Below are 27,915 nucleotides of genomic sequence, written 5' to 3'. Positions count from 1 at the left end.
CAAGGGAGTGCAATGGGTTCATAAAAATAATTATAATTAACAGTAAAAAAGACATTATTACTGTCTCTTCTTTCTAAAGACTGAGCAGAAATCATAATATTCCACAGTCAACTTTTTATGTTTCTCTTCAGAGATAAAGAGTCAACAATTGAAAATCAGGTAATATTTAAACATTTATAATATTATTACTTTTCATTGTCTAAAAGGGTGACTTTAGCAAGGGGACTGGGGCATAAAAATGTTTGAAAAGCCCTGGTTTTTACGACTTGTGCAGAACGTGCACTATATTCCAAAGCCAAATGGAATGCTTAATGTGAGGAACAGACTGAAACTTCATTTTTCTTCACAACCGAAGCTCTCAAATCTCATTGATGCTTGTGTTGAATAAAAATAAAATGATGCTATTAGATGTGCAATCACAGGTTTGATGACTCTTATGTCAAATGCCATTGGTTCTGGCGTGTCATGTGATCAGTTGACATAGCCAGAAATTCGAGTCTACTTAAAGTCACCATGAAATCAAAATTGACAATTCTTTTTTTTTAACGGAATATTGCAGAGTTTATTATAAATGATTTATCCGTGCACATAATTTTTAATAAAACTTACTTCCCCTCCCTCTTCCATCGACATCTCATCTCTTCTCTGATGACTTGTTTGCTGCAAGAGGACCAGACAACCTGTCACTCACATGACATCACAGCAATAGATAGATAGATAAAAACTTTTTTATCCACAAGGGGAAATTTAGACGTTACAGCAGCATAAACAAGACAAAAACAAAAATTACACTTAAGAAGACAAAAACATTATTGCAACTATGTATTCCGAAGATAAATTATGTAGGGAGACCAAAAAACATAACATATTATCATTAAATATAATAAATAAATACATATCCTAAATATAAGAATATGGGTAAATATACTCTCCTAAAAGAATTCAATTGGTCCCATGGGAGTTAAAAAAAAAATCATCTATCAATAGCAAACCACAACCATCCAATCAATTCCTGATGGACAAAATCAAGTCCCACCCTACATTGTATCTTGTTCAAGTAGCCATTTCACTACGTTATAATAGGGAAGAAAATACCAAATGCTTCCAATGTATAAGGTAATGTTACGTGAGAAACAGAGGATTTTTTTTTTTTTTTTTTTTTTTTTTTTTGTAGCTTGACAGTATATATCCCCATCCACTTTCCTTGTATTAATTTGCTTAATGTGGCACTGCTAATGTTGCTCCTTGCATTTGAATTGCTTTGGATGAACATGCTTAAAAACAAATTCATGTACCTCATTTAATAAAGATTATTTTTGGCCTTTGCACAGATGATGGGGAACAGGGCGGAGAGAGCTCATCCTCGGCCGACCCACCTAAAGAAACCACAGGGGAGACAAAGACAGAGGGCTAATAACTCAACACCAACATGAGAGACTCACACGTGACCTGCCTCTACTCTTGGCCCATTGACCAAACAACTGTTACACTCTGTGCTATGCAACATCAAGACCACCTTTGATTGGCATTCAGGCATGCATGGGTCAGCAGAAAACAGCTCATTCCTATAAGAGGAACTCATCTGAAGCTACGATTGGTCATTTTCACCTCAATGACTTTGACTTTTTTTCCCCCAAAGACTCTCTGTCATGATTTTCTTAATGACCGGCTGTTTTGTGTGTCTTATGAAAACAAGACGTGACCTGCTTTCCCATATGAAAGGAACATTTTGTTTCGTTATAAGACTTTCCATACTGAAGGATGACATGTAGTGGCAAAAATGTCTCTTTTTGCACAAAAAAAGTTAAAACATTCCATTTGGTGACGTAAGTCAAGTTTTTTTTATCTTAGAATATTTGTCTGTCCTTGTACAACACCACATCTTCTGTGTTTTGTATTGTAAAGATTATGCATTGTTAACATTCTAGCCAGAGGATAAGAAACAGTGCTGAATAACATGAAATATGATATTTTCTTCTTGTAAATAGAGAATTGTACATTATATTTGCTAGTTTTGTTTAAAAGCCTTCCTTTGTGTGCTGTCAGTGTTGCCCTGCGTGAGCTGGAATTGGATTGTTAGCTGTCTGATGTATCGCTGCAAACATCTGTGTTCATGTCATTTGGACGTCATCTTAAAGTGCTTGTCTCAGATATTTCATTACTGTTGTCAATGGCAATGGAAAAATATGATTGTGGAGACATGTTGTTGTCTTTTCATCATGCTTCTGTCAGAGAATTGCATTTTATTTGATTTTTTTACCTGCCCATAAATCTTGTGTTATTTTGTCTGATGTAAGCTACATATAAAATGGCATTATGCTATGTTTAAAAATTACAATAAATCCCGTGCTTAGTTTTAGTAGTTTTCATTTTTTGGACCGTGGACCAGAGGTGGTAATTTATGTAACCAGCAGAGGACACCATAGGTATCTTTTATAATGTGTGTGCTCAAAAATTTCCCATTAGATTTTATTTTTATTTTTTGGGGATAAAAACAATATAATTTCAAAACAAATTAGGTTTATAAACTAGCCGAAATATCTAATATATGTGTGCAATATTACATGTTTTGTTGCTGTTAATGGAGTTAAAGCATTTGATTTGATTTTCTACAAACTAGCATTGTAGATTTATTTACAATTAAATCTGTATTTACAATTTAGAGCAAAAATATCATTATTGCATATAATCTAAATTTATTTACTTTGTAAAAACTTTTACAAACTCAACAGTCAATCAAATGTTTTGTTTCACTGACTAATAGCCAATAGGAATGCTGACTCCTCCCACTCATGTTTAATAATTTTCATGCAGTTGAAAAAAAACTATTTAAGGTCCTTTGCAAAGAGAAAATGCAGCTACACATTCTACAGAGCATTAATATAAAGTTTAGTGTTTGCTTATTGATCAGAAAAGCTTAGTTTTGAAAATGGTAGAGGCATTCTGTGGCACATGGAAACTGGTCAACAGTGAGAACTTTGATGAGTATATGAAAGCTCTAGGTAAGTTTTATGATTATTATTATTTCTGATCATTTTTATTTGTATTTATTATGGTGGTAAGTGGTAACAATATAATAAGGTCTCATTTGTTAACATTAGTTAATGCAACTAACAATGAGCAATATATTTTAACAGCATTTATTAATCTAATTCACAGTGCATTAATGTCAGCAGATACAACTTTTGATGTTAAAAATGTAGTAGTCAATGTTGAGATTAACATTACTATTTAAAAATAATGTAGAAGCATGTTTCATTGTTAGTTCATGTTAACTAGTGTAGCTTAGTAATGTTAACAAATGAAACCTCAAAGTGGTTTTAATTTCAGACACATCCTATTAAAAACCCTGGGTTTAGGGAGCAGATTTCAATGAATGTGATTCTTTCTAAGGTGTTGGGTTTGCAGTAAGACAAGTTGGAAATGTGACTAAACCGACCCTCATCATCTCGAAAGAGGGGGATAAAGTGGTCCAAAAAACACAGAGTACCTTTAAGAACACTGAGATCTCATTCACACTGGGTGAGGAGTTTGATGAGACCACCGCAGATGACCGAAACTGTAAAGTAGGTTTATGCTTCATAACATGGTTTAATGGGGAATGTTACAACTGGGAACAATGCATTCCCATTTCAGAGCTTCTGTCTGAGATGAATAAGCAGTAATGTGTTATTTTTACCAGTCCACGGTGGTAATGGATGGAGACCGGCTTGTTCATGTGCAGAAGTGGGATAGTAAAGAGACCACCTTTGTCCGGGAGATCAAGGACGGGAAGATGGTGATGGTAAGGCTCTTTACAGTAGTATTCAGTAGCCTATATTTATATTTGGTCAATAAACTGATATTTATTCAACATGCTTTATTGTCATTCCAACCATACAACAACTGTACTGTGTACAGCAGAACGAAATTAAGTTTCTCCAAGCTCAAATGTGCAAAGTTAGAACAAGTATAAGACAACAACATAAAGGTAGTAGCCTACAAACAGGTAGAGAAAATAACAAATCAGTAAGACAGTCAAAACTAAATAGGCTATATTCTGAAAATACAAACATTTGACATTTATAACTTGCACTTTATTGTTTGCTGATTTCAATTTTGTTTCAGAAACTCACCTTTGGGGACGTGGTGGCTGTGCGCACCTATGAAAAAGCATAAGTTTTGGGAATATCAGGTTTTTTTCTTCTTCACTGGGCAGCAACAGACATGATGTGCTTTGATGCTTCACTGAAAGCACAACTTGCACTTGGTTCCTTCAAATCTTATCTATGAAACAATGGACTACCAATATTTTTGATCATTTTTAAAAAATACTTTTCAGTCAGTGTGAATCATTTAATAAATAACCAGTCAAAAATGATGACTTGTGTGTTCATTCATGAGTTTAATGTACGTAGGTTGACAAAAAGTGAATTCAGTTGCCTAACGTTACTAATATCAGGTTCTGGTTGTAATTTTACAATGTACAGTTTCTGTTGAACAAAACAATTTGCTGTTTTTATAAGCTACCTTTTACGTTTATGCAAATATATCCCCTTTTCAGCGCTGCACTTCCGGTTTGAATTTCCATAACATCATGTGATCTCACGGATTTATGAATGAACCGCTCTTTTAAAATCTTCCCGTCTGCTGACATTTGTAATGACACCTGCTTCAAACATTACTACTCACGATAAATTTTGCAAACCCTACAATAAGCAAATACACTTCACCAGCTAATTACTCTTCGACAGCGAAGCCATATAGAAAAGTACCGCAGTTCAAAACACAAAATTCTAAAGTAAGGTGATGTCCAATCAGTGATGACCAATCAGTGCGCGTGACTCCAGAAGGTTGCGCAAACAACGCGTCACGTGAGAGCTAGCCATTGCTTTTCCTGTTTTGGTTTACACCTTTTTTTTGTGTACAGTCTATGGTTTACACAAGGAGGGTGTAATAATATAAACAGGGACGCGCAGGAATGACTTTACTCGTTCTATTATGCATGTTTAGTCATGTGTTTTACCTGCAGGTTTCTTCTGCGCCGGTTAATAATGTCTTCAGACACCTACAGAGCGCATGTAAGTGTTTCAGAGACTTACAGTGCTTCTTCTTGTCTTCATTAGTTTGCTCTGTCGCGCACACACTTTATTATGTTTTGGCATTGGCTGGTCTTTTATTGGCGGTTTTAACAGACTTTTTTAACATATTCTTGTACATTTAGCTGTTGTTGTTGTTGTCCATGTTTGCATTTAGTTTGCAGTATGTTCTGTTTGGGACTTTGATACTCTTATCAAGGTGCGTGTATTGATAAATTGTAACATTTGAATATTAGTATGTAGCCTACACGACAATGATGTTGCATGAACTGATATTAGTGCAAATAAATGGAACATCTTGCAATAATCAATTGAGTGTCATGAATATACTTTAAAATCAAACAGACTTTTTAAAATGACCCTTTTATCAGGTTAGTTAAATTATGAGGAAATGCATCTGAAAGAAACATATTACTTATTAAATTACATTAAGAAGAGCATATTGCCGTGCTGAAATGAGATTTTCTGTGGTTAAGACAATTATGTCTTAAGGATGATATTTAACTTGGATATTGAATTAGGCTGATGATATGTAATGATTTTTCACAATTTTATGAGCAATTATTGTGAACAAGATTGCTGCTGGCATGTTTGAAATGTAATTCAAATGTTATTAAACACACACACACACATATTGATAGATAGATAGATAATATATATATATATAGAGAGAGAGAGAGAGATACGTGCATACATATACACACAAAGAATTTTTAGTTGCAAAGATTATTAAAATGGTGTATTACATGTATATGATTTGACTATGAAGTTGACTATGTATTTATTTTTATTGTTTTAATTAATGTTATTATTTTCAATATTTTGTGGATTTGTTGTGGTCCAGTTGTCCCTAAGCAAAAATTATGTATTATTATGCTGGAAAACAGTCATTTTTCTTAACAAAACAAAAATGGTAAAAATAAAATGAATGAGTAGGCTAAGAGTTCAATAGTATCTTTCTACTGGGTCCAAACAAACAAACTAACAAGATTAGTTTTGAAATATTTGAATGAGGAAGTCGATATAAGACTTGATTTCAAGTTGATTGCAGTGCTCTTTTAAAGTAGCATTGGCCCGATTTGCGGTGAAATAGCTCCAGAATGGGACAAAATATTTGACACATCAGTATTTAAGGGGAGTATTTTGCATATTTGTCAAATGGCTTTTAACTTGCTCATTTTAAATTCCAGCTAAATTCTGGCATATCTCAGACCTGCACTTGGATCCAACCTACCATGTCACAGAAGACCACACCAAAGTTTGTTTTTCCTCCAAGGGAGTTCCTGCATTGGATCCAGGAGTGTTTGGAGATTTCCTGTGTGATTCTCCATACCAGCTCATTCTCTCAGCGTTCAGTTACATGAAACAAGTGGACCTGCAGCCCGACTTCATTATATGGACAGGGTATAAAGCAAACTAATTTTTTGGCTCGCAGCTTTCTGTGTAATCAGTTGGTATAATTTGTTCTACTTGAAAGTGGGGGATTATTGAATTTGGGAGCTAATGATCACATCATGGTTTTTGTCTTCAATATTTCTTAACTTTTATTTAAATGTTGTGCCCCTCACTGCAGAGACAGCCCTCCACATGTCCCAAAAGAAGAGCTTTCCACTGATATAGTGATCAATGTTATTGCCAATATGACTCACACCATACGTCAGTTCTTCCCAGAGCTGCCAGTTTACCCTGCCCTGGGAAACCACGACTACTGGCCACAGGTATTTCAAATCCAAGGGCAACTAGAGCTCTAGGAGTTATAGCCAAGACGACAGTTCTGGGGTCAAATAAAGGGCAGACATTTTTAGGTCGTTTGAATGGAATATTTGCATATCTGCAAAGCATACACAGAAAATGTATTTATATATATGTTTATATTTTATTTATTGTGTTATGTTTTTAAGTTTTCTATTTTTAAAATATAAATGCATTTAAACAATTATGCAACAAAAAAAAACTATTCAAACATTTCCATATCTCTTCATTAAGGGGTATTGAGTGGCATCCAGTTGAGCATTTTTAATTACATTTTACGTAAAAACATCTTATCTTTGGACAATTTGATGAAAACATAAATCAAGAAAAAGATGTCAGATTCGTTACTGATATTACCTCTGCTTCCTTTATGAAAATAGAAATGGTGAGTGCATTGCATTGTGGGATCAGTATTTGAAACTGCGTACTCTGTCGTGTACGGCTCAATTTGGCACAGTATGATTGCTGCATACTGCTGAAATATTTAAAAAAAGGTTTAATGGTGTTCTATATAGAACCCTAGGGTTCTTGACTAAATTTTTTCAAAAAGGAGAAATGTCTTAAATGATTGCACAATACTTTCATGTTAAACAGTTTTTTCCCCCAAGTGATTAAGTATGCTTATGAGCTGTTCAATTCACATGAATTGAATTAAAAATGAATTAAAACTAAATTCATTCATTGAAACTAAATCTATAAAATGAACCCTTAAAGGGTTCTATATATGAATCATGTGACATAACCTTTTAAGGTTCTAAATATATAACCTTTTTACTCTAAAAGTGCAGTGTAGTATGCTATTTTGAATATTAAAATATTTTATGCAGTTTTTTGTGTATGTGTCTAATATTGCTTTAAATCATTTTAGGATCAGTTGCCAACATCTGAAAATGCAATTTACGACGCTGTAGCCAAACTCTGGTCTCCGTGGTTGAACCCAGCTGCTGTAGCAACTTTGCTAAAAGGTAACTGCAGATAAGGAAGACATGAATGAAAACATATGAGAACATTTAAATTACTATATTATTTGGATGCTGATTGGTCGATGCAAATTTTTAGCCTTGCTAAAATACTTGGATGCAAATGACAGTGTGACGCAAAATCCTTTTTTATCTAGCCACTGTTTTTGTCACTAATACATATATAGGGATGCACGATAAATTGGCCACCATATCGGTATCCGCCGATATATGATCATTTTTGGTGTTATCGGCCCGATAAGAAAATTTGGCCGATATATTAAAGCTGATAAATAATGGATTATTTCCTTGAGCTGAGACACTTCAGATGTGCACTGTTCACCATCATGGTTTTGAATTGCTTGAAATATGATTGGAATCACTTCAAAAAAGGAAAATACAGTTCAGTGCAACATGTCCAGCACTGTCATATAGTCTGCATAAAATTATAATGAGAACATTATAATTGTGTGTTTGGGTCATGGCTTTTAATGGTGAGACTTTTGTTTTTGTAATCAGGCTTTCAGAAATTATCAAAAAATGTGGATTTAGATTTATCGGCCAATATACCGGTTATCGGCTTCCAAATTTAAAGAATTATCAGTTATCGGTATCGGCCAAAATGTTAATATCGGTGCATCCCTAAATATATATATGTGTGTGTGTGTGTATATATATATATATATATATATATATATATATATATATATATATATATATATATATATATACACACACACATTACTGTGCCAAAGTCTTAGGCATGTTAATACCCCCCCCCCCCCCCCCCCCCCCCAAAAAAAATAAATAAATAATGGTTTTAAGTCAGTTATTTCTATCTTTTGCTGTAGTGTGTCAGTAGGAAATATCAGTTTACATTTCCAAACATTCTTTTTGCCATTAATTGTAATAATCCAGTGAGATTTGTGTATGCACAAGGAGTCTGACAACAGCCAGGATGATCTGATCTCACCATCATCGAGTCCGTCTGTGATTACATGAAGAAACAGAAAAAACTGAGACAGACTAAATCCAGAAGAACTGCGGGAACGTCTCCGAGATGCTTGAAGAAACCTTCCCGCAAAGCTACCTGAAAAACTATGCGCAAGTGTACCTGGACAAAAGCCGTTTTAAAAGCAAAGGGTCGTTACACCATATATTGATTTGAATAATAAAAGTTAAATCATAAATAAATTCAATTTATGATTTTATTTTTGAAAGCATTCACACTTTACAGCATTTTAACACAAGTGCCAGTACTTTTTACAGTACTGTAGCTTTGCGGGAAGGTTTCTTCAAGCATCTTGGAGACGTACCCGCAGTTCTTCTGTATTTAGTTCAGACCACTAATATATATATTTCACTATGTTACTGTGATGCATGGTGCCTAACAGTGGCCTTTAGCTCTGTGACAATATAGTGAGCTAATACTCTTAATATGTTACTTGTTTGCATGAAGGTGGCTTTTACTCTCTTGTGATCAAACCTGGCCTACGTCTGGTGAGTCTCAACACAAACCTGTACTACAGTCCTAATGAAGTGACTGTAAATATGTCTGATCCTGCTGGGCAGTTCCAGTGGCTGCAGGAAACGCTTGAGCTCTCAAGACACAACATGGAGAAGGTGAGTATATTCTGTCTGCTTTTACAAGACAGTTTAATTTTAGAAAGAGCCCGCTGCACTGATCATAAGAGGCCATTTCGTTATAAGGCTGTAAATTAAGAGTTGCAAAGTGGTATGTCCATGTAAGTGACATCAGCAGTGTGTGAGTGACTGCTGAGTTGAATTTCACTGTCATCTGTTCCTCTGAGGTCTATGTAATTGCTCACGTCCCCATCGGTTACCTACCCTATGCTGCAAATACAACAGCCATCCGAGAAAGCTACAATGAACAACTGGTCAAAATATTTCGCAACTACAGTGACGTCGTTGAGGGTCAATTCTACGGTCACACTCATCGAGACAGCATAATGGTTCTGCTGGATCACAAAGGTAACATAACACTGCAGTACATTCATATTTTAAATAAGAGATTCAAAAGTTGTTTTTTAGTTCCAAACTGTTGACTTAGTTCAAATAAAACAGTATATACCATACTGGTTTATATACCATAAATGCATCTTTTCAAGGGAAACCTGTGAACTCGATATTTGTCACACCTGCTGTTACACCTATCAGAAGTCTATTGGAGCCATTTTCGAACAATCCTGGCCTCCGTGCGTATCTGTACCACCCTGAGAACTATGGTTTACTGGTAAGTCTCCACCTACTAGCAAGTTCAAGCACTGATTTATTTACTTTTAGCATGCCTTTAGAATTATTAGAACATACTTATAATTATTAGCATGGAAGCTTTCTTCCATCATGGAATAAAACAATTAAAAAGGTAATTGCATCTCACAAAACTTTTTTTTTTTTTTTTTTTGCAATTCAGAGTTTAAAGGCCCGTTCACACCAAGAACGATAACTACAAAATGATAACTCGCAAGTGCGAGTTTATACATCACATTTCTGAATTTTTTCTTGCAAGTTTAGATATCGCAATTTAGATATTCTCTTAATTCCAAGTTTATAGCTAGCAATTCTGACTTTTTTCTCAGAATTGTGAGATATAAACTCGCAATTGCAAGAAAAAAAGGTCAGATTTGTGAGATAAAAAGACGATATTACCTTTTTTTTTTTTTTTTGAGGCAAAAAAAGCTTCCATATATTAGACAAGGCACTTGTGTCTTTTGATATTCTGATTTATTTAGAGCTAAATAGGCTTAATTCTAATAAATGTGAAAATGTTTTTTGTGTGAGGTCATTCCTGCACCACCAATGTGTCTCTTCCTTGAGCAAGTCCTGTTTTTGAATGATTAATGGTAGTGTCAGTTCTAATTACATGCTGTGTTTTAATCAAGGTGTCAGCTCAAAGCATGGCTCTTCTGTTGTATCTCTTGTAATAATCACTCTCTCTTTTTTTTTCTTCTACAGGATATTTGGCAGTTCTATTTAAATCTCACAGAAGCAAACCTGGAAAAAAGGTCAGAGTGGAAGCTGGAATACGTTATGACTGAGGCTTTTGATATCGAAGACATTCAGCCCCACAACTTGCATGAACTTGCTCTTAGATTCGAGCAGCCACAGAGCAAAGCCTTTGAGAAGTATTTTAACCATTTTATGGTGAGCTACAACTTAAACATCACATGTGAGAGTTTTTGCAAAATGGTTCAGGTGTGTGCTGTGCACTTTTTGGATCGAGAGACCTACTTGCAGTGTATGGCGAGGGCCGGGAGACCAAAAGATTGAGCTGAAGTTACAGTTCTGGAGTGGAAAAAGGGTTTTAATCTTTTTTTATTAATAGAAATCAGGGAACATTTTTATTTAAATAATAATAATAAAAGGATGAACCTCAGGAAAACCATAAAGAGAGGGGGAGACTGGGGGTGTAGCAACTCCAAATTTACGTATAAGAAAATGATGCCTAATTTAACACTATTAAGATTTTTTTTTCCTTCATTTATTTTCATTATATTCATGACCATTTAACCACATTTCCCCCTAGACATTCTCAGTATCATAATGTGTCCATGATTTTATTATTATTATTGGTAAATGCCACTATTCGTAATGGTGTCTTTGCTGTAATATTGCAAAAGAATATGTAAATTAATAATAATTGAAACAAAAATGGCTGTATAACAAATACTATGGTGATTAAATGCTTAATTTTAAGCAATTTTTTTTTTATATTTTTATTTATTTTGGGGTGAAACATTACATGGTTTTTAAGAATTACTTGTGAAACCTGATACTGATTTTAAGGCACTTTAAAAAAAATGATTTCTTTTAAAATGATTGTAATGCATTTTATACTTTATTTGCAAAATAATTTCGCATAATTTTCTATAGACTTTTTATAAAAATGCTTTTAGTTGCAGTTTTTTTTTTTTAAAATATGTTGCTAGAAATTAAAGGGAAAAATCATTTTATCTGATTGGACCACTCTTCTATGTTGCTGAATGTAGCCACAGTCTTCCTTGCACAAAATAAATAAATAAAATATGACGGCTTTTGCAAGCTTTTTATTGTTTTAGTGCTTCATGTCTTTCTAATCCTGGAATCATCAACAATAATTTAGTTTTGCTTTCATTATTTTGAAAGTTTGTACCAGCTCTAACTAGTCAATCTTTACTACACCACACTAGTTGTAAACATGGTCACATTTTTAAAAAGAAAACCATGCGTAAAATCCAGTCCAAGTCACCCCACTCAGAGGCCCCATACACACTCAGACCCCTCGCAGGGATACTGTCTGCTCACTGCCTCCACTGAGGGTCTTATGAAATGTTCTCTAGTTCATTTGTCTGGACCCCCTCCTCATGTGGTCATTGGCATTCAAGTGCTATACTGCCTTTGATGACTCACAATGGTTTGTGGAGCCAGAAAGTTGACACTGAGATAAAGGGGGTGCCGTGGTGACTCTGGCAGGCTGTTTTAACGACTGACTGAGATGCTCTAATCAGCGTTCATCAGTGGTCTGCCAATCGTGTTCCTCAGAGTTCCCCACAGAGACTCATCTGTAAGGGGGACGGGTCAATATTTGCCCTGCTGCACTGGCGGCACTAAAGGAGGGATGGGATTTTTTTAAGCACGGGCCACACAGGGCTGTACTGAGTTGGGCCAGAGTTTGACAGGCACATAAATCTCAGAGAGCTTTGTCTCCCTTCGAGGATTGGTTAGCAGAAGATGTTAACCTGGAACAGAGAGTATTTCAAATTCTAGGTTTGGTTTGTTTTGGGGAAAATATTATGGTGTTGTAATGGGGTTGATGCATAGTTTGGAGAGTATTTCAAATACTGGTAAAGGGGTTGATACACATAGCCAATTAGTATTTTTGTTTTGTTGCACAATATTACGGTAATACACTCACCTAAAGGATTATTAGGAACACCATACTAATACTGTGTTTAACCCCCTTTCGCCTTCAGAACTGCCTTAATTCTACGTGGCATTGATTCAACAATGTGCTGAAAGCATTCTTTAGAAATGTTGGCCCATATTGATAGGATAGCATCTTGCAGTTGATGGAGATTTGTGGGATGCACATCCAGGGCACGAAGCTCCCGTTCCACCACATCCCAAAGATGCTCTATTGGGTTGAGATCTGGTGACTGTGGGGGCCATTTTAGTACAGTGAACTCATTGTCATGTTCAAGAAACCAATTTGAAATGATTCGAGCTTTGTGACATGGTGCATTATCCTGCTGGAAGTAGCCATCAGAGGATGGGTACATGGTGGTCATAAAGGGATGGACATGGTCAGAAACAATGCTCAGGTAGGCCGTGGCATTTAAACGATGCCCAATTGGCACTGAGGGGCATAAAGTGTGCCAAGAAAACATCCCCCACACCATTACACCACCACCACCAGCCTGCACAGTGGTAACAAGGCATGATGGATCCATGTTCTCATTCTGTTTACGCCAAATTCTGACTCTACCATCTGAATGTCTCAACAGAAATCAAGACTCATCAGACCAGGCAACATTTTTCCAGTCTTCAACTGTCCAATTTTGGTGAGCTCGTGCGGTACCCGGTGGGGTCTTCTGCTGTTGTAGGCCATCCGCCTCAAGGTTGTGCGTGTTGTGGCTTCACAAATGCTTTGCTGCATACCTCGGTTGTAACGAGTGGTTATTTCAGTCAAAGTTGCTCTTCTATCAGCTTGAATCAGTCGGCCCATTCTCCTCTGACCTCTAGCATCAACAAGGCATTTTCGCCCACAGGACTGCCGCATACTGGATGTTTTTCCCTTTTCACACCATTTTTCCCTTTTCTTTGTAAACCCTAGAAATGGTTGTGCGTGAAAATCCCAGTAACTGAGCAGATTGTGAAATACTCAGACCGGCCCGTCTGGCACCAACAACCATGCCACGCTCAAAATTGCTTAAATCGCCTTTCTTTCCCATTCTGACATTCAGTTTGGAGTTCAGGAGATTGTCTTGACCAGGACCACACCCCTAAATGCATTGAAGCAACTGCCATGTGATTGGTTGATTAGATAATTGCATTAATGAGAAATTGAACAGGTGTTCCTAATAATCCTTTAGGTGAGTGTATACTGGAGAGTATTTCATATGCTGGGTTCAGTTCCGTCCACAATTAGTATTTTTGTATTGTTTTTGTTTTTGGGTTGACACATAACCTGGGGTCAACTCAAATTTAAGAAAGTGTTGAGAAAAATGTCTTTATTAACACAGTAAAACACAATATGAATATAAGGTGTCAGACATTTTGTAAAATGACCCTTAGGCCTATATTACATATAAATTTAGCAGTTCGGGAATCGTCCCAGAATGCGTTGCTTACTACAAATGTCTTTTTAACATCAAATGTCCTTTGTTGTAAACATATGAGTCCCCAGGGTCTAATCATAACAGATTACTCTCTGGCCGATTAGCTAGTTATTGCTGTCACATATATTCAGCTGGGCTGGCAGTCCTGTGTCTACTTTAAAAGTTAAAGAGCTGTAACAGGGAAGGTCAATGCTAGAGACCGGCATGGGTCAACTCGGCACTGATTGCAGGGCCTCATTATACTTGGGCAAACCCTCATCAGAGCCTGTTCAGTCGTCAAACTATTGCTTTGATGGGCATGCTTAACCTACTGCACTATTTAAGCTGTGGATTACTGTCGTGATTGTGTAACCATGGCAGGCCCCGGGGAATTGGAATTCATGGAATATGCTGGTTAATTTTGAGCTGGGGCAGCGACTGCATGAACGTTTGGGATTACATACCAGTTGATTAAGTTCAGGACAGAAATTATTACAAAGCCCTTGACCTGTTTTCATGTAGCTTATTTTTATAACCCTGTGTGTTTTGACACATTTTTTTTTTTTTAAATGTAAAATTAAACTAATTTAAACAAGTATTTATTTGAATCATGTAGTTATACAGTACTACTCCCAGTGCTGCAGTGATGACGTATTTTTGTTGGCCAACAGTTTGCACCACCCTGGTTCCATCGACAAAAACCCAATCGTTTTTTTTTTTTCATTGGCTTTATGAATGATTAAAGAAATAAAAAATTACAGAAATAATCTCTGCATGTAACCAACAAAAGTTTATGATTCTTACTCTTTTTGTTCATCATGATAGTCTTCACAAATGAACACAATTTCACAATTTTTGAACCCTAAATACAATCAGCAGAAGTAAAAAGCTAAACATAGACAAGCCCAAAATGATTAGACACTAAGCTTTTTATTGTCTTAACCACAAATTATTGGTCATGAATTTAGCTCAATTTAAGCAAATGCACTTCTTAAGAAAAAAAAGCCATTGCTGTCTCAGAAAAACATCTAAGACAGAATTAAGTTTTTGGCAGAATGTGGGAAGTTGTGTGTGAAGTGATGAATCACTGATGCTCCAGAGTGCTGTCTGAAAATCTGCTGAAAAATATAATAATTAATGCTTCTTCAGCACAGTAAATTGTGGAGGAAGAGGTGTCATTGTGTGGGGAGCTTTTTAACTGCTGGTATTGGTGAGCTGCTTCCCTGTGAAAGATCATTTAATGCTTTGGAGCACAGGAGAATATTACAGAATGTCTTGCTTCCCACAACTGAAAGTTGTTATCTTTTTTTTGCAAGTCAACCAAGAAATGGCTTGAGAACAAGTCCATCAGTCTCATGTTTTGACCTGCTTAGAGTCCAAGATGTGAACCCTAGTGAATACCATATTTGGTCTCACTTTAAACTCAAACGAACTGGGAGCCATTTTTCAACTACTCATGAACTGCTTGAAGCCGTTAACATTGAGTCAAACAACACTGACTCTTCTTCCTGTAAAAAGCTGTCTGCAAGTTGGGAATGGCTATTCTGTGCTGTTGCTTTATCTACAGTATTTATGCATTTTTTTCTTATTTCCTGACCAGTGATTTGTTAAAACAGTTCAGACTGTAAAAAATCCAATAAATATTTTGGCCATTTTTTGGCCCAGGAGTGTATGTTTAGCCATTGTTCATTTGTCCGAAGCTCTTGACAGTAACTAATGACAAAAGTTTCATTTTTGTGGTGTTAAAATGTGACTTACTGCATTGTTTGTGTATGCACACTCAGCACTGAATGCCATAAGCCACTTCCTTTTTCCTTTTTAGCTTGTATAGCTCTTTTATCTGGAGTAATGCAGAAGTTTGCATTCTGAGTCACTCAAAATGGCTCAGAGATCTGACACCATTTCAGTGACTGTTAAAACCCACAAACATAAGTCTTGGGAAAAGTTACTTTCTGTTTGAAAACTGAGGAACAGTAAATGGACTGTAGCTTCCGTTTGTGGCATGCATTGTCTCGCTAACCATGACCATGTGCTTATAAAGGCTCAGATTTCAAGGACAACTGAGTGATTGAACTTGAAGAATGCATTGCTTGCTGGATATCATACTGTATTTTAATTATGATGGGCCTATGAGATTGACACGTAAATGAAAAAGAATATATGTGTAAAAAAATGTATACAAAATATTATAATTTATATAATCTAACTTATGTTTTCTATTTTAATGCATTTTAAAAATGTAATTTTTTTTTCTGTGATGGTTGAATTTTCAGCAGTCACTTCCTTCAGTCACATGATCCTTCAGTAATCATTCTAATATCCTGATTTGCTGCGCAAGAAACGTTAATTTTTTTCAGCATTCTTAATAGTATTAAGAAATGTTTCTTGAGCACCAAACCAGCATATTAGAATGATTTCCGAAGTATCATGTGACACTGAAGATGTTACATGCAGGTAAACGAATAAACTGTGTGTGTGTGTGTGTGTGTGTGTGTGTGTGTGTGTGTGTGTGTGTGTGTGTGTGTGTGTTTTAAAATTATTAATTTTAAATATTTATTTTAAAGCACTTCGTGTTGAAAACAAAGAATGGAAAATATTGTATTTCTCTTTGTATTTTCCTATCAATATGGTGCAATATTATCCTGTTCAATTCAATGTGATAAACTATTAGGTAAAATGTAATCTGAAAGTCAGATTATATTTTTTTAAATGTGTAATGTACGGAATACGTTACTAAAAAAAATGTTTTCATGTAATTTGGAATCAGTAATGGACTACAATCTACCCAGCACTGCCAGCCACTTTAGTAGGTACACATTCAACTGGTCGTTAGCGCAAATATCTAACCAGCCAATCACAGGGCAGCAGCTACATTTAAGCATGTAGACAATGGTCAAGATGATCTACTGAAGTTCAAACTGAGCATAAGAAAGGTGATTTAAGTGACTTTGAATGTGGCATGGTTGTTGGTGCCAGACGAGCTGGTCTGAGTATTTTATAAACTGCTGATGTACTGGGATTTTCACAAAAAAGTCTTAAGTCATTGTTGATGCAAGAGGTCAGAAGAGAACGGCCAGACTGGTTGGAGCTGATGGAAAGACAACAGTAAATAGCCACTCATTACAAACGAGGTCTGCAGAAGAGCATCTTTGAATGCACAACACATTGAACCTTGAAACAGATGAGCTACAGCAGCTGAAGACACACCAAAATTGGACAATAGAAGATTAGAAAACGTTGCCTGGTCTGACCAGTCTTGATTTCTGCTGCGACATTCAGATGGTAGGGTCAGAATTTGGTGTAAACAGCATAAAAGCCTTGTATCAATGGTTCAGGCTGCTGGTTGTGTAATGGTGTGAGGGATATTTTCTTAGCACACTTAGTACCAATTGTCATCATTTAAACGCCACAGCCTGTCTGAGTTTTGTTGCAGATCATGTCCATTCCTTTATGGCTACAGTGTTCACATCTTCTGATGGCTACTTCCAGCAGGATAACGTACCATGCCAAAAAGCTCAAACCATCTCTAAAGTTTTTCTGTAAAAGTGGGACGTTTCTCCTCTTCCCTCCGAAATTTATCTTGCGGTGTGCCTCAGGGTTCTGTCTTAGCTCCTGTCTTATTTTCTCTATATCTTCTTCCTCTGGGTTCTATTTTTAGGTAACACAATGTCTCATTTTACTGTTATGCTGATGACATGCATATTTATATGCCTTTGTCTAAGAAAAATAACAGTGCTCTAGAACAGGGGTTCCCAAACTTTTTCATTCTAGGACCCACCTAGACAAGTATAATCAATCTCAAGACCCACTTGCACTGGTGCTATCAACTTTCTCAGTTGATAGCACCAGCATGATTTGGCTGCACCTTTTTTTTTTTTTTTTTTTGCTACATGCCATGGGATTAATCAATGCATGCTGATGGTCTTAATCTGCATACCCTAGTTTTGCACTGATGTAAAAAGACTGACAGTGACAAGACCTCATGTTAGCAAAATATTTTAAACTTTTAACTCTTAAAAAAACTATTAAAAAAACATGTATGTTCTTTAATGTTTGATTATAATTTTACCGTCTTCACAAAGGGATGGGAAATGATAAGATTGTATCAATAATAATAAGGCCACTGACGATTCTGATTATCGATCCGATTCTTTAACGATTCTCTTATCGATTCTTGATAGCACTGTGTGGAAAAATGTAGTCATATGCTTTTCAAAAAAAAAACAAGGGGTTTTATTTATTTTAAAGCTTAAGCTTGAGTAAGCAAACTGTACTTTTTATGTAATTTATGTAATAAATAGAACCTTATTGTAAAGTGTTACTGATTAGGTATACACCGATTCAGACTTCTCCTGAGTTCACTTTTGGAAAGATCAGTTGTTTTAACCATTCATTAAAATGAATCGTTCAAAGGAGTCATTAGTTCGCGAATTGGACGTGTCATGCGCGTTGTGTGATTATCCCAGCAGTTAGGACATGGACATCCAAGATTTGTGTCAACACAGAAAACATTTCATTACTGGATAGTTTTTTTCGTTTAATTAAAGTGTTGTTATATGTCAGCTGAATGTCTGGGATGCTTTTCAGAGAAGATAAGGCAACAACTTATTTAGCACAATGCACCCAGCGGTAATTAAGAAAAAAAAAAAATCTCCGAATGCTCCACATGAAACTTTGGTCTTCCGACCTTTTACCACCGTGTCGATTTATTTTGATTAATATGTGCGAGGGAGAGAGAGCAAGACAGCGCTTAGTTTGGAGACGGTGAAGTCTTGTTTACACTTTCGCCTGGCTCCGAAGAGAGAGAGAGAGAGAGCGCGCGCGCGACCGGCAAAACAGAAAATCAAGACAAAACAGAAGTTATTGTTTTTAACCCCTCAGAAACCAGGCAAAGACATGATCTTGACCTTGGATCTCTATATCTATCTATCTCTCCCCAGGTACGGAATTTAGGTGTGATGTTAGATAGTTCCCTCAAATTCGAAAAGCAAATTAGTGCTGTCATTAGATCTAGCTTTTTCTATCTTCGCTCTATAGCGAAAATCAAATCTTATCACCTTAAGCGCTCGTTGGAGACTGCGACCCATGCTCTTATTACTTCGCGCCTGGACTATTGCAACCCCCTTTATTTTTGTGCATCAAAGTCTCAAGCGGCCCGCTTACAGATTGTTCAAAACGCTGCGGCGAAATTCCTAAAGGAAAAGAGGAAATTTGACCATGCCACCCCCCTTTTGAGATCCCTTCATTGGCTGCCGATAAATTTTAGAATTGAATATAAAATTTTAATACTGGTGTATAAATCTCTAAATGATTTAGCACCTTCTTATCTATCTGACTTACTCCATTTTTATTCTCCCACTAGAAGTATCTGAAACAAAACTACTTCTTCAGATACCTAAAACCCTGCTAAAATCAAGGGGAGACTGAGCATTTGAAGTGGCTGGCCCCACACTGTGGAACAAGCTCCCACTTCATATAAGATCGACTTCCTCTCTGTCTGAGTTCAAGTCATGTCTCAAAACTTAATTATTTTCTGTTGCTTTTAGCTTACAATGATTGATCTGTTTTAAACTGTTTATTATTATTCGTGTTATTAATTTTAATTAGCTTTATTTTCTAATTAATATTGATTTATAATTATTTATTTTATTTCTCTCAGACTATTTAAGTCAGGTTGTGGGTGGAAAAAAAGTTTTTGTTTTGTTTTTACAGATTAAGAAGTTTTTTTCTGAAAATAGTATTAAACTTACCATTATGATGCTAATGTGTTGCTAGGGTGTTGCTATGCAGTTCCTAAGGTTTTTGTGCAGTTGTTAGCTCCTGGCTGTGGTGTGGTGCCACTAATAAGTATGAAGGGCAATGAGCCAGGCACAATGTAATTTTGGGAAAAGCCTATGATTGTGTAATTCCCTTACAAAATGAGGGTGTTTGGAGGAAGGAGGGGGAAACTTACTTTAGTGAAAGCAGGGAAGCACACCAACTGCGGCTTTCCTTTGGTTTCATGCTTGAGTGGCATTTCTTCGCTTATTAATCCATATGAAGGCATCAGTAGGGTTTCAAACTTTATTGAATCCTAAGCTGATTGTTCTCATATCTTTGTGAGGCAAGAACATGCCAGCGTCTCTGCAGCCAATGGCCTTTCACTTTGGCTGTGACATCAGTGTCAACCGATGCCCATGGAAGACTCACCCTGATTTAATGCTTTTGACTGCAGAAAGGCATTCTGGCAAAGAATGGAACTGCAACAAAGTCTTCATTAGACCTTCAGAGATGCTGACTTAATACAATGTGCAAGAAAGCAAAGCTGAGCAAAAAGGAATCCGTCTGACATGGAATGTTGAAATAATAAGTCTTCAAAAGTCAAGAGTTGAATCAACTCTGAATATAAAGCATGTACTGGGATTAAATGGAATATTTATGAAATAAAAAGTGGTTTTCGACTGGTGGGTTGTAAGTCCAAAATTTGATCAGTTCCCATATCTTTGGTTGTTGACATCAAAGGCTTTGTGTCCAGTTAAACTAGTATTTTGCCACAGTTTAATGTAAAATATTGGTATTGAAGTATACACCAATTGTTTTACAGTCCTATTAAGGATTTGTGGCATTTAAACTATATGAAAACTTTTACAGACAGTTTTGCTGTGTTGACGTCTCAGATGTGATGTGATAGACCATCATTTTAACTGTAAACGCAACCAGACAAGGGCATGACCTCTCTGATCATAGCAGAGCTGTGGGTTACAGTGATGTTGGCTTATTCCACATGGTCAGTTCTGCATTCACCACTTTCTCCAGAGGTGATCTAGAGTTGAAGGTTACGCTGATATTAAGAGGCAGTTTGACTCACTACACTGCCTTATTTTATTACCTGACAGCCTGTTCTCTGTAATTCTCAATTACAATTCTCAATGTAATTCCTGTACCCCTCAGGAATGTAACAAAAATACTGTTGTACCCCTCAAATGTAACATGATTAGCAGTATCGTATAGTAGGCCTATACTTTGTTTATGTCTCCAATGTTATTGTCTCGTTAAAGAATGAAGAGGCTCATTGTGAGTTTTACAGATTTGTTTAATGACATATAGGAATGACAGCTGACTCATGGAGCAAATACAAAGTGAAGGTATTTCTATTTGTTGGCCACATGTTAATCCACAGTTGTAGCACAATACTGCCATCATCTGGTCAAGTAGACAATAATCATGCAAGTTATTACACTGAAAAAAAAAATTGGTCAAGGATTTACTTTGAAACATTTTTACTTAGAATTTTAACAAAGAATTTACAAGTAACACATTGAATGAAACATGACATTTTTAGTAGAAAAAGCTAAATAGTATTTTCTTGTCCAACGTACTGCAATAATCTTTGTTTTATTTACAACTTTTAAAATCTTTTTTTTTACAGTATAGTTATAAATACCATGTCAATAAACTCAGTTTTGTACATCCAGTGACATTATGATGTCATGCTATAAATCTGAGATCTGTGTCTGAGTTACATTATGAGCCACAGCTTATGGATATATGTGGAACAGACTGCAAATAATTCATCTTGCTGTATAAAGTAATAGTCCACTCTTGTAAATTGTATTCTAAAAGATTCTGTGTACAGGTTTTTGGTCCAATTTAATATCCGAATGTAATAAGAAAAAATCACTGGCCATCCAATGTACCGGTATTCTATCTTTAACACAATCTGTCAGCTTGGATAATTTAGAGATTTCATCTGGTCGGGATGAAATGTATAACTAAAAATAGCAGAGCCTAAAACAGACCCTTGCGGCACTCCATACTGACGTTAACTTGGATAATTCCCTGTTTGAATAAACAAAATGGTAATAGTCAGACATGTACAATCTAAACCACCTTAATGCCAGTCCCTGAATACCAGTGCAATTTTGTAGTAGGATTGAAAATAATCCAACATATTTGAAAATGAACACAGTCATTTGCTTTTACTAAAATGGACAAAGACATTTGCTTTTACTGTTTTCCACCCCCGTATGTCATGATCTATAGCATCTAACGCTCTAAGATTAAGTAAACGCAGCCTTGGTCAGAAGCTAAGAAATAAGTCATTTGTAATTTTTCCATGCATATTTCTGTGCTATGATGGGGCCTGAATACTGACTGAGATTTTTCATTGAGATCATTCTTTTAATGAGCACAATTGAGCAGACAAGTATATTATAGACATAAATGGCAAATTTGAAATGGGTCTGTAAGTTGCCAGTTCAATGTAAAACAATGTGAAGCAAATAAGGAAATGTTTAGCTGTATGGCAAAATGAAAATCTGTTTTAATTGCTGGGTTAATTGTTTTGACAATATAATGACGTGTTTAATCAGTGTGTCTAAATTAGTATAAATTAAATGTATGTTTTGTCAGAAAACTTGTGTAAGACTAATTAACTGATACATTTCTTTGAATCGCGCTTCTATAAATTCCCCCTTCTGTCTTTCCAGTTCATCATCCGGTGGGACAAGGGCATCTTAACCTCTTAAGTGTCACCGGCCCACCGGTGGGCCCAAAATCATTACATATTTAAAACGGTAATATCCTATAATAAACATAAACTAATATTGACAAACTATATATCATTTGAAAGCTTACAAACTCTAGTTTTCATATTTGGTGAATGATTTTCAAAATAAATTAGAGAGGAGCTGTAATTTATTCATTTGCAACAAGAATATTTTCATATTCCTAAGGCGTGTTCAGACCTTTATTTTGAAATAGCAATGAACATGAAAAATCATGAAAGAATGGTTGAAACCTCAGTTTGTTTTCATGCCAAGAGTTCAAAAGGTATCATCCATTAAATTATTTTAGAAAAAAAGATATAAAAATATTTTTAATAACGCATATGGAAATGGAGGCGCCCTTATATGGGCAGTAATGGAGTCTGGTTGTCACCTAGTGAAAATGTTTGGTACTGCGCCCAAACAAAATCTCACTGAAAGCTCATTTTTTGAGATATCAACCTAAAATTTGAAACACAACTTATTCAGATTTTTGGCTTTGATTTTCTAGCAGTTTTAGAGTCGGCCAGGTTTTAAAAATATATATTTTATATAAAATATGAATAATTAATTTTTTTACATTGTATATTTTCATAAACTCAAACTTCTATAACTTTTTTTTTGTTTCACTTTCTTAATTTATTTCACTTCAACAAAAATCTGCAAAATGTCTTCTTTAAAACAAGACCAATTTTACGTCTATACTCCAAAGCATTCTTTAATTACAACCATTTAAAGTCGAAATGTGCATTTTCATGTATATTTAAAAAAAGGGGGGTGACACTTAAAGGGTTAAATTCTGAATTTTGCCCAATGCTGGTCTATAACATATTTATACAGGGGAATTCATTAAGGTGATAATGAATATCTTTTTTTTTAAAACCACACAAAGACTAAAGCCACACTGGGGAAATAAACTCCACAAATGCATCCAATAATTAAACATGACATTATTTGTCAACATAATAGGGGTTTTGGATCAAGACCAGGTTTTTACAGTCTATTTATCACAAGTGTATAATTGAACTGGTCTCACCATACAACGCTGTATATGTCTGCCCAGATGTCACCATTACGAGGAATGGCTCATGCCACTGCTAAGAGGCAGATTACCATCTGGTGTGTAATTTATGACGTGTTATGCCAGGAGTCATGGCCTAGGACTGTATGTATTGCCCCCTCAAAATATAATTGTACACAAACGCTTAGAAAATACTAGTAACAAAAGTGCAATTCAAGCCATTTAAATCACTGTCTGGATAATAACAAATGCAAAATATTTAAGGTCTAGTCATGCTGCTTCCATCAGAGCATCAGTTTACCCATCCACTATCTTATAGCTCAGTGTTTTCCAACCCTGTTCCTGGAGGCACACCAAAACAATACACTTTCTCGAACTCATTCTCAAACACAACTGATTCAGCTCATCGGCCCTTTAGAAGAGACTCCAAAGCTGTGTTCAAAATCGCCCCCTATACCATCAATCACTATTCCCTATATTCCTCCACTAGTCCAGAGTGAATGAAAACGAGTGAGTGAATTCGGACACGGAATGGCTGCTAATTTTGCCTAGTTTGTGTGCTTGCTGTTTAATAATCATTTGAAACTTAGCAAACTAGCAGATCCAGTAATAATGAAAGGATTTATCTTGAACTCTCTCATGAAACTAGCATGTATAAACCTTAATTAAACAATTTAATAATCAATTAAAAAAATGTATACCTGTACGATATTACGCTGTACCCACATTGGACCAGCTGTTTGGAAAATGAATGGACGGATGATTCAGCTGTGAGCGCCATCTTCTGGCAAGACGCAGGATTTAATTAGGCACTACCCTTACAGTGCATTATGCGTATTCTCTAGCCGATGAGTGTACATTGTACACTTATTATTGTGGTGCATTATGGGATTGAATGAGAATAGTATCCACTATTGTTGAAGTCACCTCTACAAATGGCTGTCCCCTCAAATAGTGCCCTATTTAAGGGTATAGGGGGTGATTTAAGACTGCCTGAAATGAATGAGTCAGATAAGGGAGACATCCAAAATGTGTTCTCTTAGTGTGACTCCAGGAATAGGGTTGGGAAACACTGTCATAGCTGACACAGGCCTATAGTTCATATGTTTGCTATCAACTTAATTTTGGGTTAGTTTACCCAAAAATGAAAATTCTAATTACTCACCCTCATGTTGTTCCAACCCCGTAAGACTTTCATTCATCTTCAGAACACAAATTAAGATATTTTTGATTAAATCTGAGAGCTGTCTCACTTCTCCATAGGCTTCTCTGTAATTGAAACTTGCCGGCCCAGAAAGTTAGTAAAGACAATGTTTAAAATAGTCCAAGTGACTACAGTGGCTCAACCATAAGTTTATCAAGCGACGAGAATAATAGAATAATAGACCAGCGCAGCGCTTCTGGGTTGTACGTCAGAACGTAGGCTCACTATACAGGGTTGGAACAACATGAGGATGAGTACTGACAGAATTTTCATTTTTGGGTGAACTATCCCTTTAAAAGAGGATTGCAATTAGTATGAGTGTGAATTGTTGTAGAGTTGAATCATTGTTTATGTGTTACGGAGAGTTACGGACTGAGGGCACATGCACTCACCATCTGGCCTGCACGAGATAAGCTCTTGGACATTGCCAGTGTTTTTCTCCCATGCTTACCTATGTTACAGAGATTCTCAAAGTATTTCTTCAAATCATTTGAAGCATCATCTCATGGCCTAACCCCACTGAATACTAAAAATACTTACACTTTGGAACCTTGTTTCTAAATGTGTTGGATAATACCTTTTGAATGACACTTTAATTTCAAATACCATTTCACATTGACCTTCAGTGTTGCAGAGGTTTCTATTGGATTAAATTTTTTGAACAAATGGGTTATACAAGATCAATAATTCTGTTAGAGTAAAATTTGGTAACACTTTCTATGAAGCCTGTATATATAATGCATTATAAGCTATTCTTAATGCATTATGCATACTCTCTTATAAACAACCTTATAATATGACGCATCATCTCTTAAATAATCATAACAACAGGTACTTGTCAGAGCACCAAAAAAGATTTTCCCTTAAAATGTCAGACTCCCAAGGAGAATTCACCCGTGTTAATGTCTTGCTGGTGAGAGATATTAACATCTTTTTTTTTTTTTAAATCACCTGTTACTTAAGAGCTTTTTAGAGAAATATTTGCATTAAATGCATGCTGTGTTCTTTGAGATAAACATCGTATAATGCTAAAAATATTTAGCATTCAGGCTCAGTGAAACATTGCATTGTCTTTTCAAAATAGTGACATAACCCCTTATCTACTTCAGGAACGGCATCAAGCCGGTCCAAGGAAAGGCAAAAAGGCCGCAGACCCATTTTAAGTGACAGCTGCTCTTTTGCAACAAAGGTAATTTCAAATGCAAGCAGGTCCATTCATTTGATTTCCTCCACATCTCCCAGAGTGCTGAATGTAATTATCGTCCCTCCATCTAGCGTCCCTAGGGAGCCCTTCCCCCTCCATGCTCAGCTGTGACCGTCCCTCGGCCCTCCCCCCACCTGATCACGTGACATTATCCTGTCCCGCCTGCCTGTCCCCACCCACCAGCACCAGCTGTATGACTTTCATAATCTCAACACAATGCCTGATCCAGAATCAGTCACCACTGACTCTCATTATAGCCTTATAATATCTATCTACCTGTCTAATTATCTGTCTGTCTATTGATCATGTAATCGACCTGATGTTTTAATGTTAAGCATGTTTTTAAAATGTTTTAAATGTCTCTCAGAGGGTCTGTCTCTCAAATATGAGAATGTTTATATACAGTATTTATATATCTATCAACAGATCTAAGTGGCAATGAATAAACCAGAAGGGAAATAGATTTACGGTAAATATTCTTCTAAAAGGTAGATATCAGAAAATATGCAGCCTAACAGAAAAGTGCATGATAATGGTGTCCAGAGGTATGGTCTTCGAAAAGACTTGATTTGCATTCATATTTTAAGGATAATTCATCAGAATCCATAAAAACAGCTTTATTACGGAGATTTTCATTATGAAATCATAGCCACCGGACAGAATCAGTCCACTCAGAATAAAAAGAGACTGCATCATCACAGATGGTGCTTGAGGGCTTTGATTGCGCTCAGTCAAGTACTTGCCTGTAAGTGTGTGTGCATGCTTTTGTTTGACCATATGTGCAAATGCGTGTCCTCAGTGGTGTGTGCATTTCAATTTAACGTGTTTGTATGCATGTGTTTTAGCCCGACTGAACTAGTGGATGGTCACATAGCTTAAAGGCTCGACTTCTGTTTCTGAATGTGTTATTCTGATGGTTAATATGATTTGATTCACTGCTTTGGATGCAGCTTGTTTAACTTGTGCAATTCTGCTTGCAATTGCATTTGTGAATTTGATGGCATCACAACAAACACCTAATTAGCCTGCATCTAATATGAATACAAAGCATGTGTTTGACCCATAGGCAATACCTCTTAAGCACAATGCCCTTCCTTCACAAAAATTCACAAAACATTTTCGCAGTAACAATCACATTTAGCAATTTTTCCCAATATGAATGTTAGTGCAAACATTTTTATTTAAAGAATGTTAGTTTGATTAAGATTGAGATTAATTTTATTTGATAATACTAGTTAAATGTTACCACATAAAACATATTTTTAGCTTAATGTTAAGCATGTTTTAGCATATGTTAGCTGTCACTGATAGAGTTTGGGACACAACCTTCGGCAATATTACTACTGATTTGACTGCACTGACACTACTGGATGATAGCTGAACTGAGCTGGACGATGACATCACTGGTTTCTACAGTGCTGCTTATAGCTGAATTGAACATTTCTTATTTGATGAACTTTACACAGTTATTGAACAGAACTGAATCAACACTGAAATAACCTCAGCTGAAAAATGACACTATTTTCTTTTTAAAGATGCTTTACAAAAGAATTTATCTTTGTTTCGATTATTGAGTAATTGTTTTCTTGTTCCTTATTCCAACTGAGCCTGGTTTCTCAAAAAAAAAAAAATCTTCATTCATTCACCTGATGGAGTTTAGGTTCTATGCCACTGTTGCCTGTGGATATTGTTAATATTCAACCATATTATTGATCTGACTGTACTGACAATGTTGTATGAGAACTGAACTGAGCTGGACGATGACATCCTTTAAAAAAAAAATATATATATATATATATATATATATATAAGCCAAAATGCACAATTTTCCTGTTATCATTGTAAAGCTGCTTTG

General features: G+C 35.9%; 3 protein-coding genes and 1 long non-coding RNA gene across 4 annotated transcripts in view; 3 read left to right on the top strand and 1 right to left on the bottom strand.

The window, feature by feature from the left end:
• The window catches only part of pkib (protein kinase (cAMP-dependent, catalytic) inhibitor beta), a 35,144-nt gene extending 32,790 nt beyond the window's left edge, over window positions 1–2,354 (top strand). The window contains exon 3 of the mRNA XM_079888524.1: window positions 1,332–2,354. Coding sequence (XP_079744650.1) covers window positions 1,332–1,414 — 83 coding nt within the window. The 3' untranslated portion in view covers window positions 1,415–2,354. The remainder of the gene's footprint in view (window positions 1–1,331) is intronic.
• On the bottom strand, window positions 533–1,366 carry LOC307168491. Its single transcript, XR_013822943.1, has 2 exons — window positions 1,296–1,366; window positions 533–660 (listed from the first exon to the last, which is right to left on the bottom strand). It is a non-coding gene; the product is annotated as an uncharacterized lncRNA (long non-coding RNA).
• Window positions 2,355–2,851: 497 nt separating the features above from the next.
• On the top strand, window positions 2,852–4,842 carry fabp7b (fatty acid binding protein 7, brain, b). Its single transcript, XM_079888801.1, has 4 exons — window positions 2,852–3,002; window positions 3,394–3,566; window positions 3,683–3,784; window positions 4,108–4,842. The coding sequence occupies exons 1-4, from the start codon at window positions 2,930–2,932 to the stop codon at window positions 4,156–4,158; spliced, it is 399 nt and encodes a 132-aa protein (XP_079744927.1). The 5' UTR covers window positions 2,852–2,929; the 3' UTR covers window positions 4,159–4,842.
• An 83-nt stretch (window positions 4,843–4,925) lies between these two features.
• On the top strand, window positions 4,926–11,720 carry smpdl3a (sphingomyelin phosphodiesterase acid like 3A). The gene is made up of 8 exons (XM_079888800.1): window positions 4,926–5,060; window positions 6,269–6,482; window positions 6,652–6,796; window positions 7,699–7,795; window positions 9,249–9,412; window positions 9,601–9,781; window positions 9,919–10,043; window positions 10,766–11,720. Exons 1-8 carry the CDS (start codon window positions 4,961–4,963, stop codon window positions 11,078–11,080), a joined length of 1,341 nt encoding a protein of 446 aa, XP_079744926.1. The 5' UTR covers window positions 4,926–4,960; the 3' UTR covers window positions 11,081–11,720.
• The last annotated feature ends 16,195 nt before the right edge of the window (window positions 11,721–27,915 follow it).

Source organism: Squalius cephalus (genome assembly GCF_949319135.1).
Source record: "Squalius cephalus genome assembly, chromosome: 12".
NCBI classification, from domain to species: Eukaryota; Metazoa; Chordata; class Actinopteri; order Cypriniformes; family Leuciscidae; genus Squalius; species Squalius cephalus.
The sequence above is the reverse complement of the archived record's forward strand: the minus strand, read 5'-3'. Positions and strand labels throughout refer to the sequence as shown.

Bases quoted from the DNA above. Each gene is read 5' to 3' on its own strand.
- fabp7b (XM_079888801.1), top strand. From the start codon at position 2,930: ATGGTAGAGGCATTCTGTGGCACATGGAAACTGGTCAACAGTGAGAAC. The intron at 3,003-3,393 runs GTAAGTTTTATG...ATTCTTTCTAAG, and splicing joins TGAGTATATGAAAGCTCTAG to GTGTTGGGTTTGCAGTAAGA. The intron at 3,785-4,107 runs GTAAGGCTCTTT...ATTTTGTTTCAG, and splicing joins AGGACGGGAAGATGGTGATG to AAACTCACCTTTGGGGACGT.
- smpdl3a (XM_079888800.1), top strand. From the start codon at position 4,961: ATGACTTTACTCGTTCTATTATGCATGTTTAGTCATGTGTTTTACCTG. The intron at 7,796-9,248 runs GTAACTGCAGAT...GTTTGCATGAAG, and splicing joins TGTAGCAACTTTGCTAAAAG to GTGGCTTTTACTCTCTTGTG. The intron at 9,782-9,918 runs GTAACATAACAC...CATCTTTTCAAG, and splicing joins GGTTCTGCTGGATCACAAAG to GGAAACCTGTGAACTCGATA.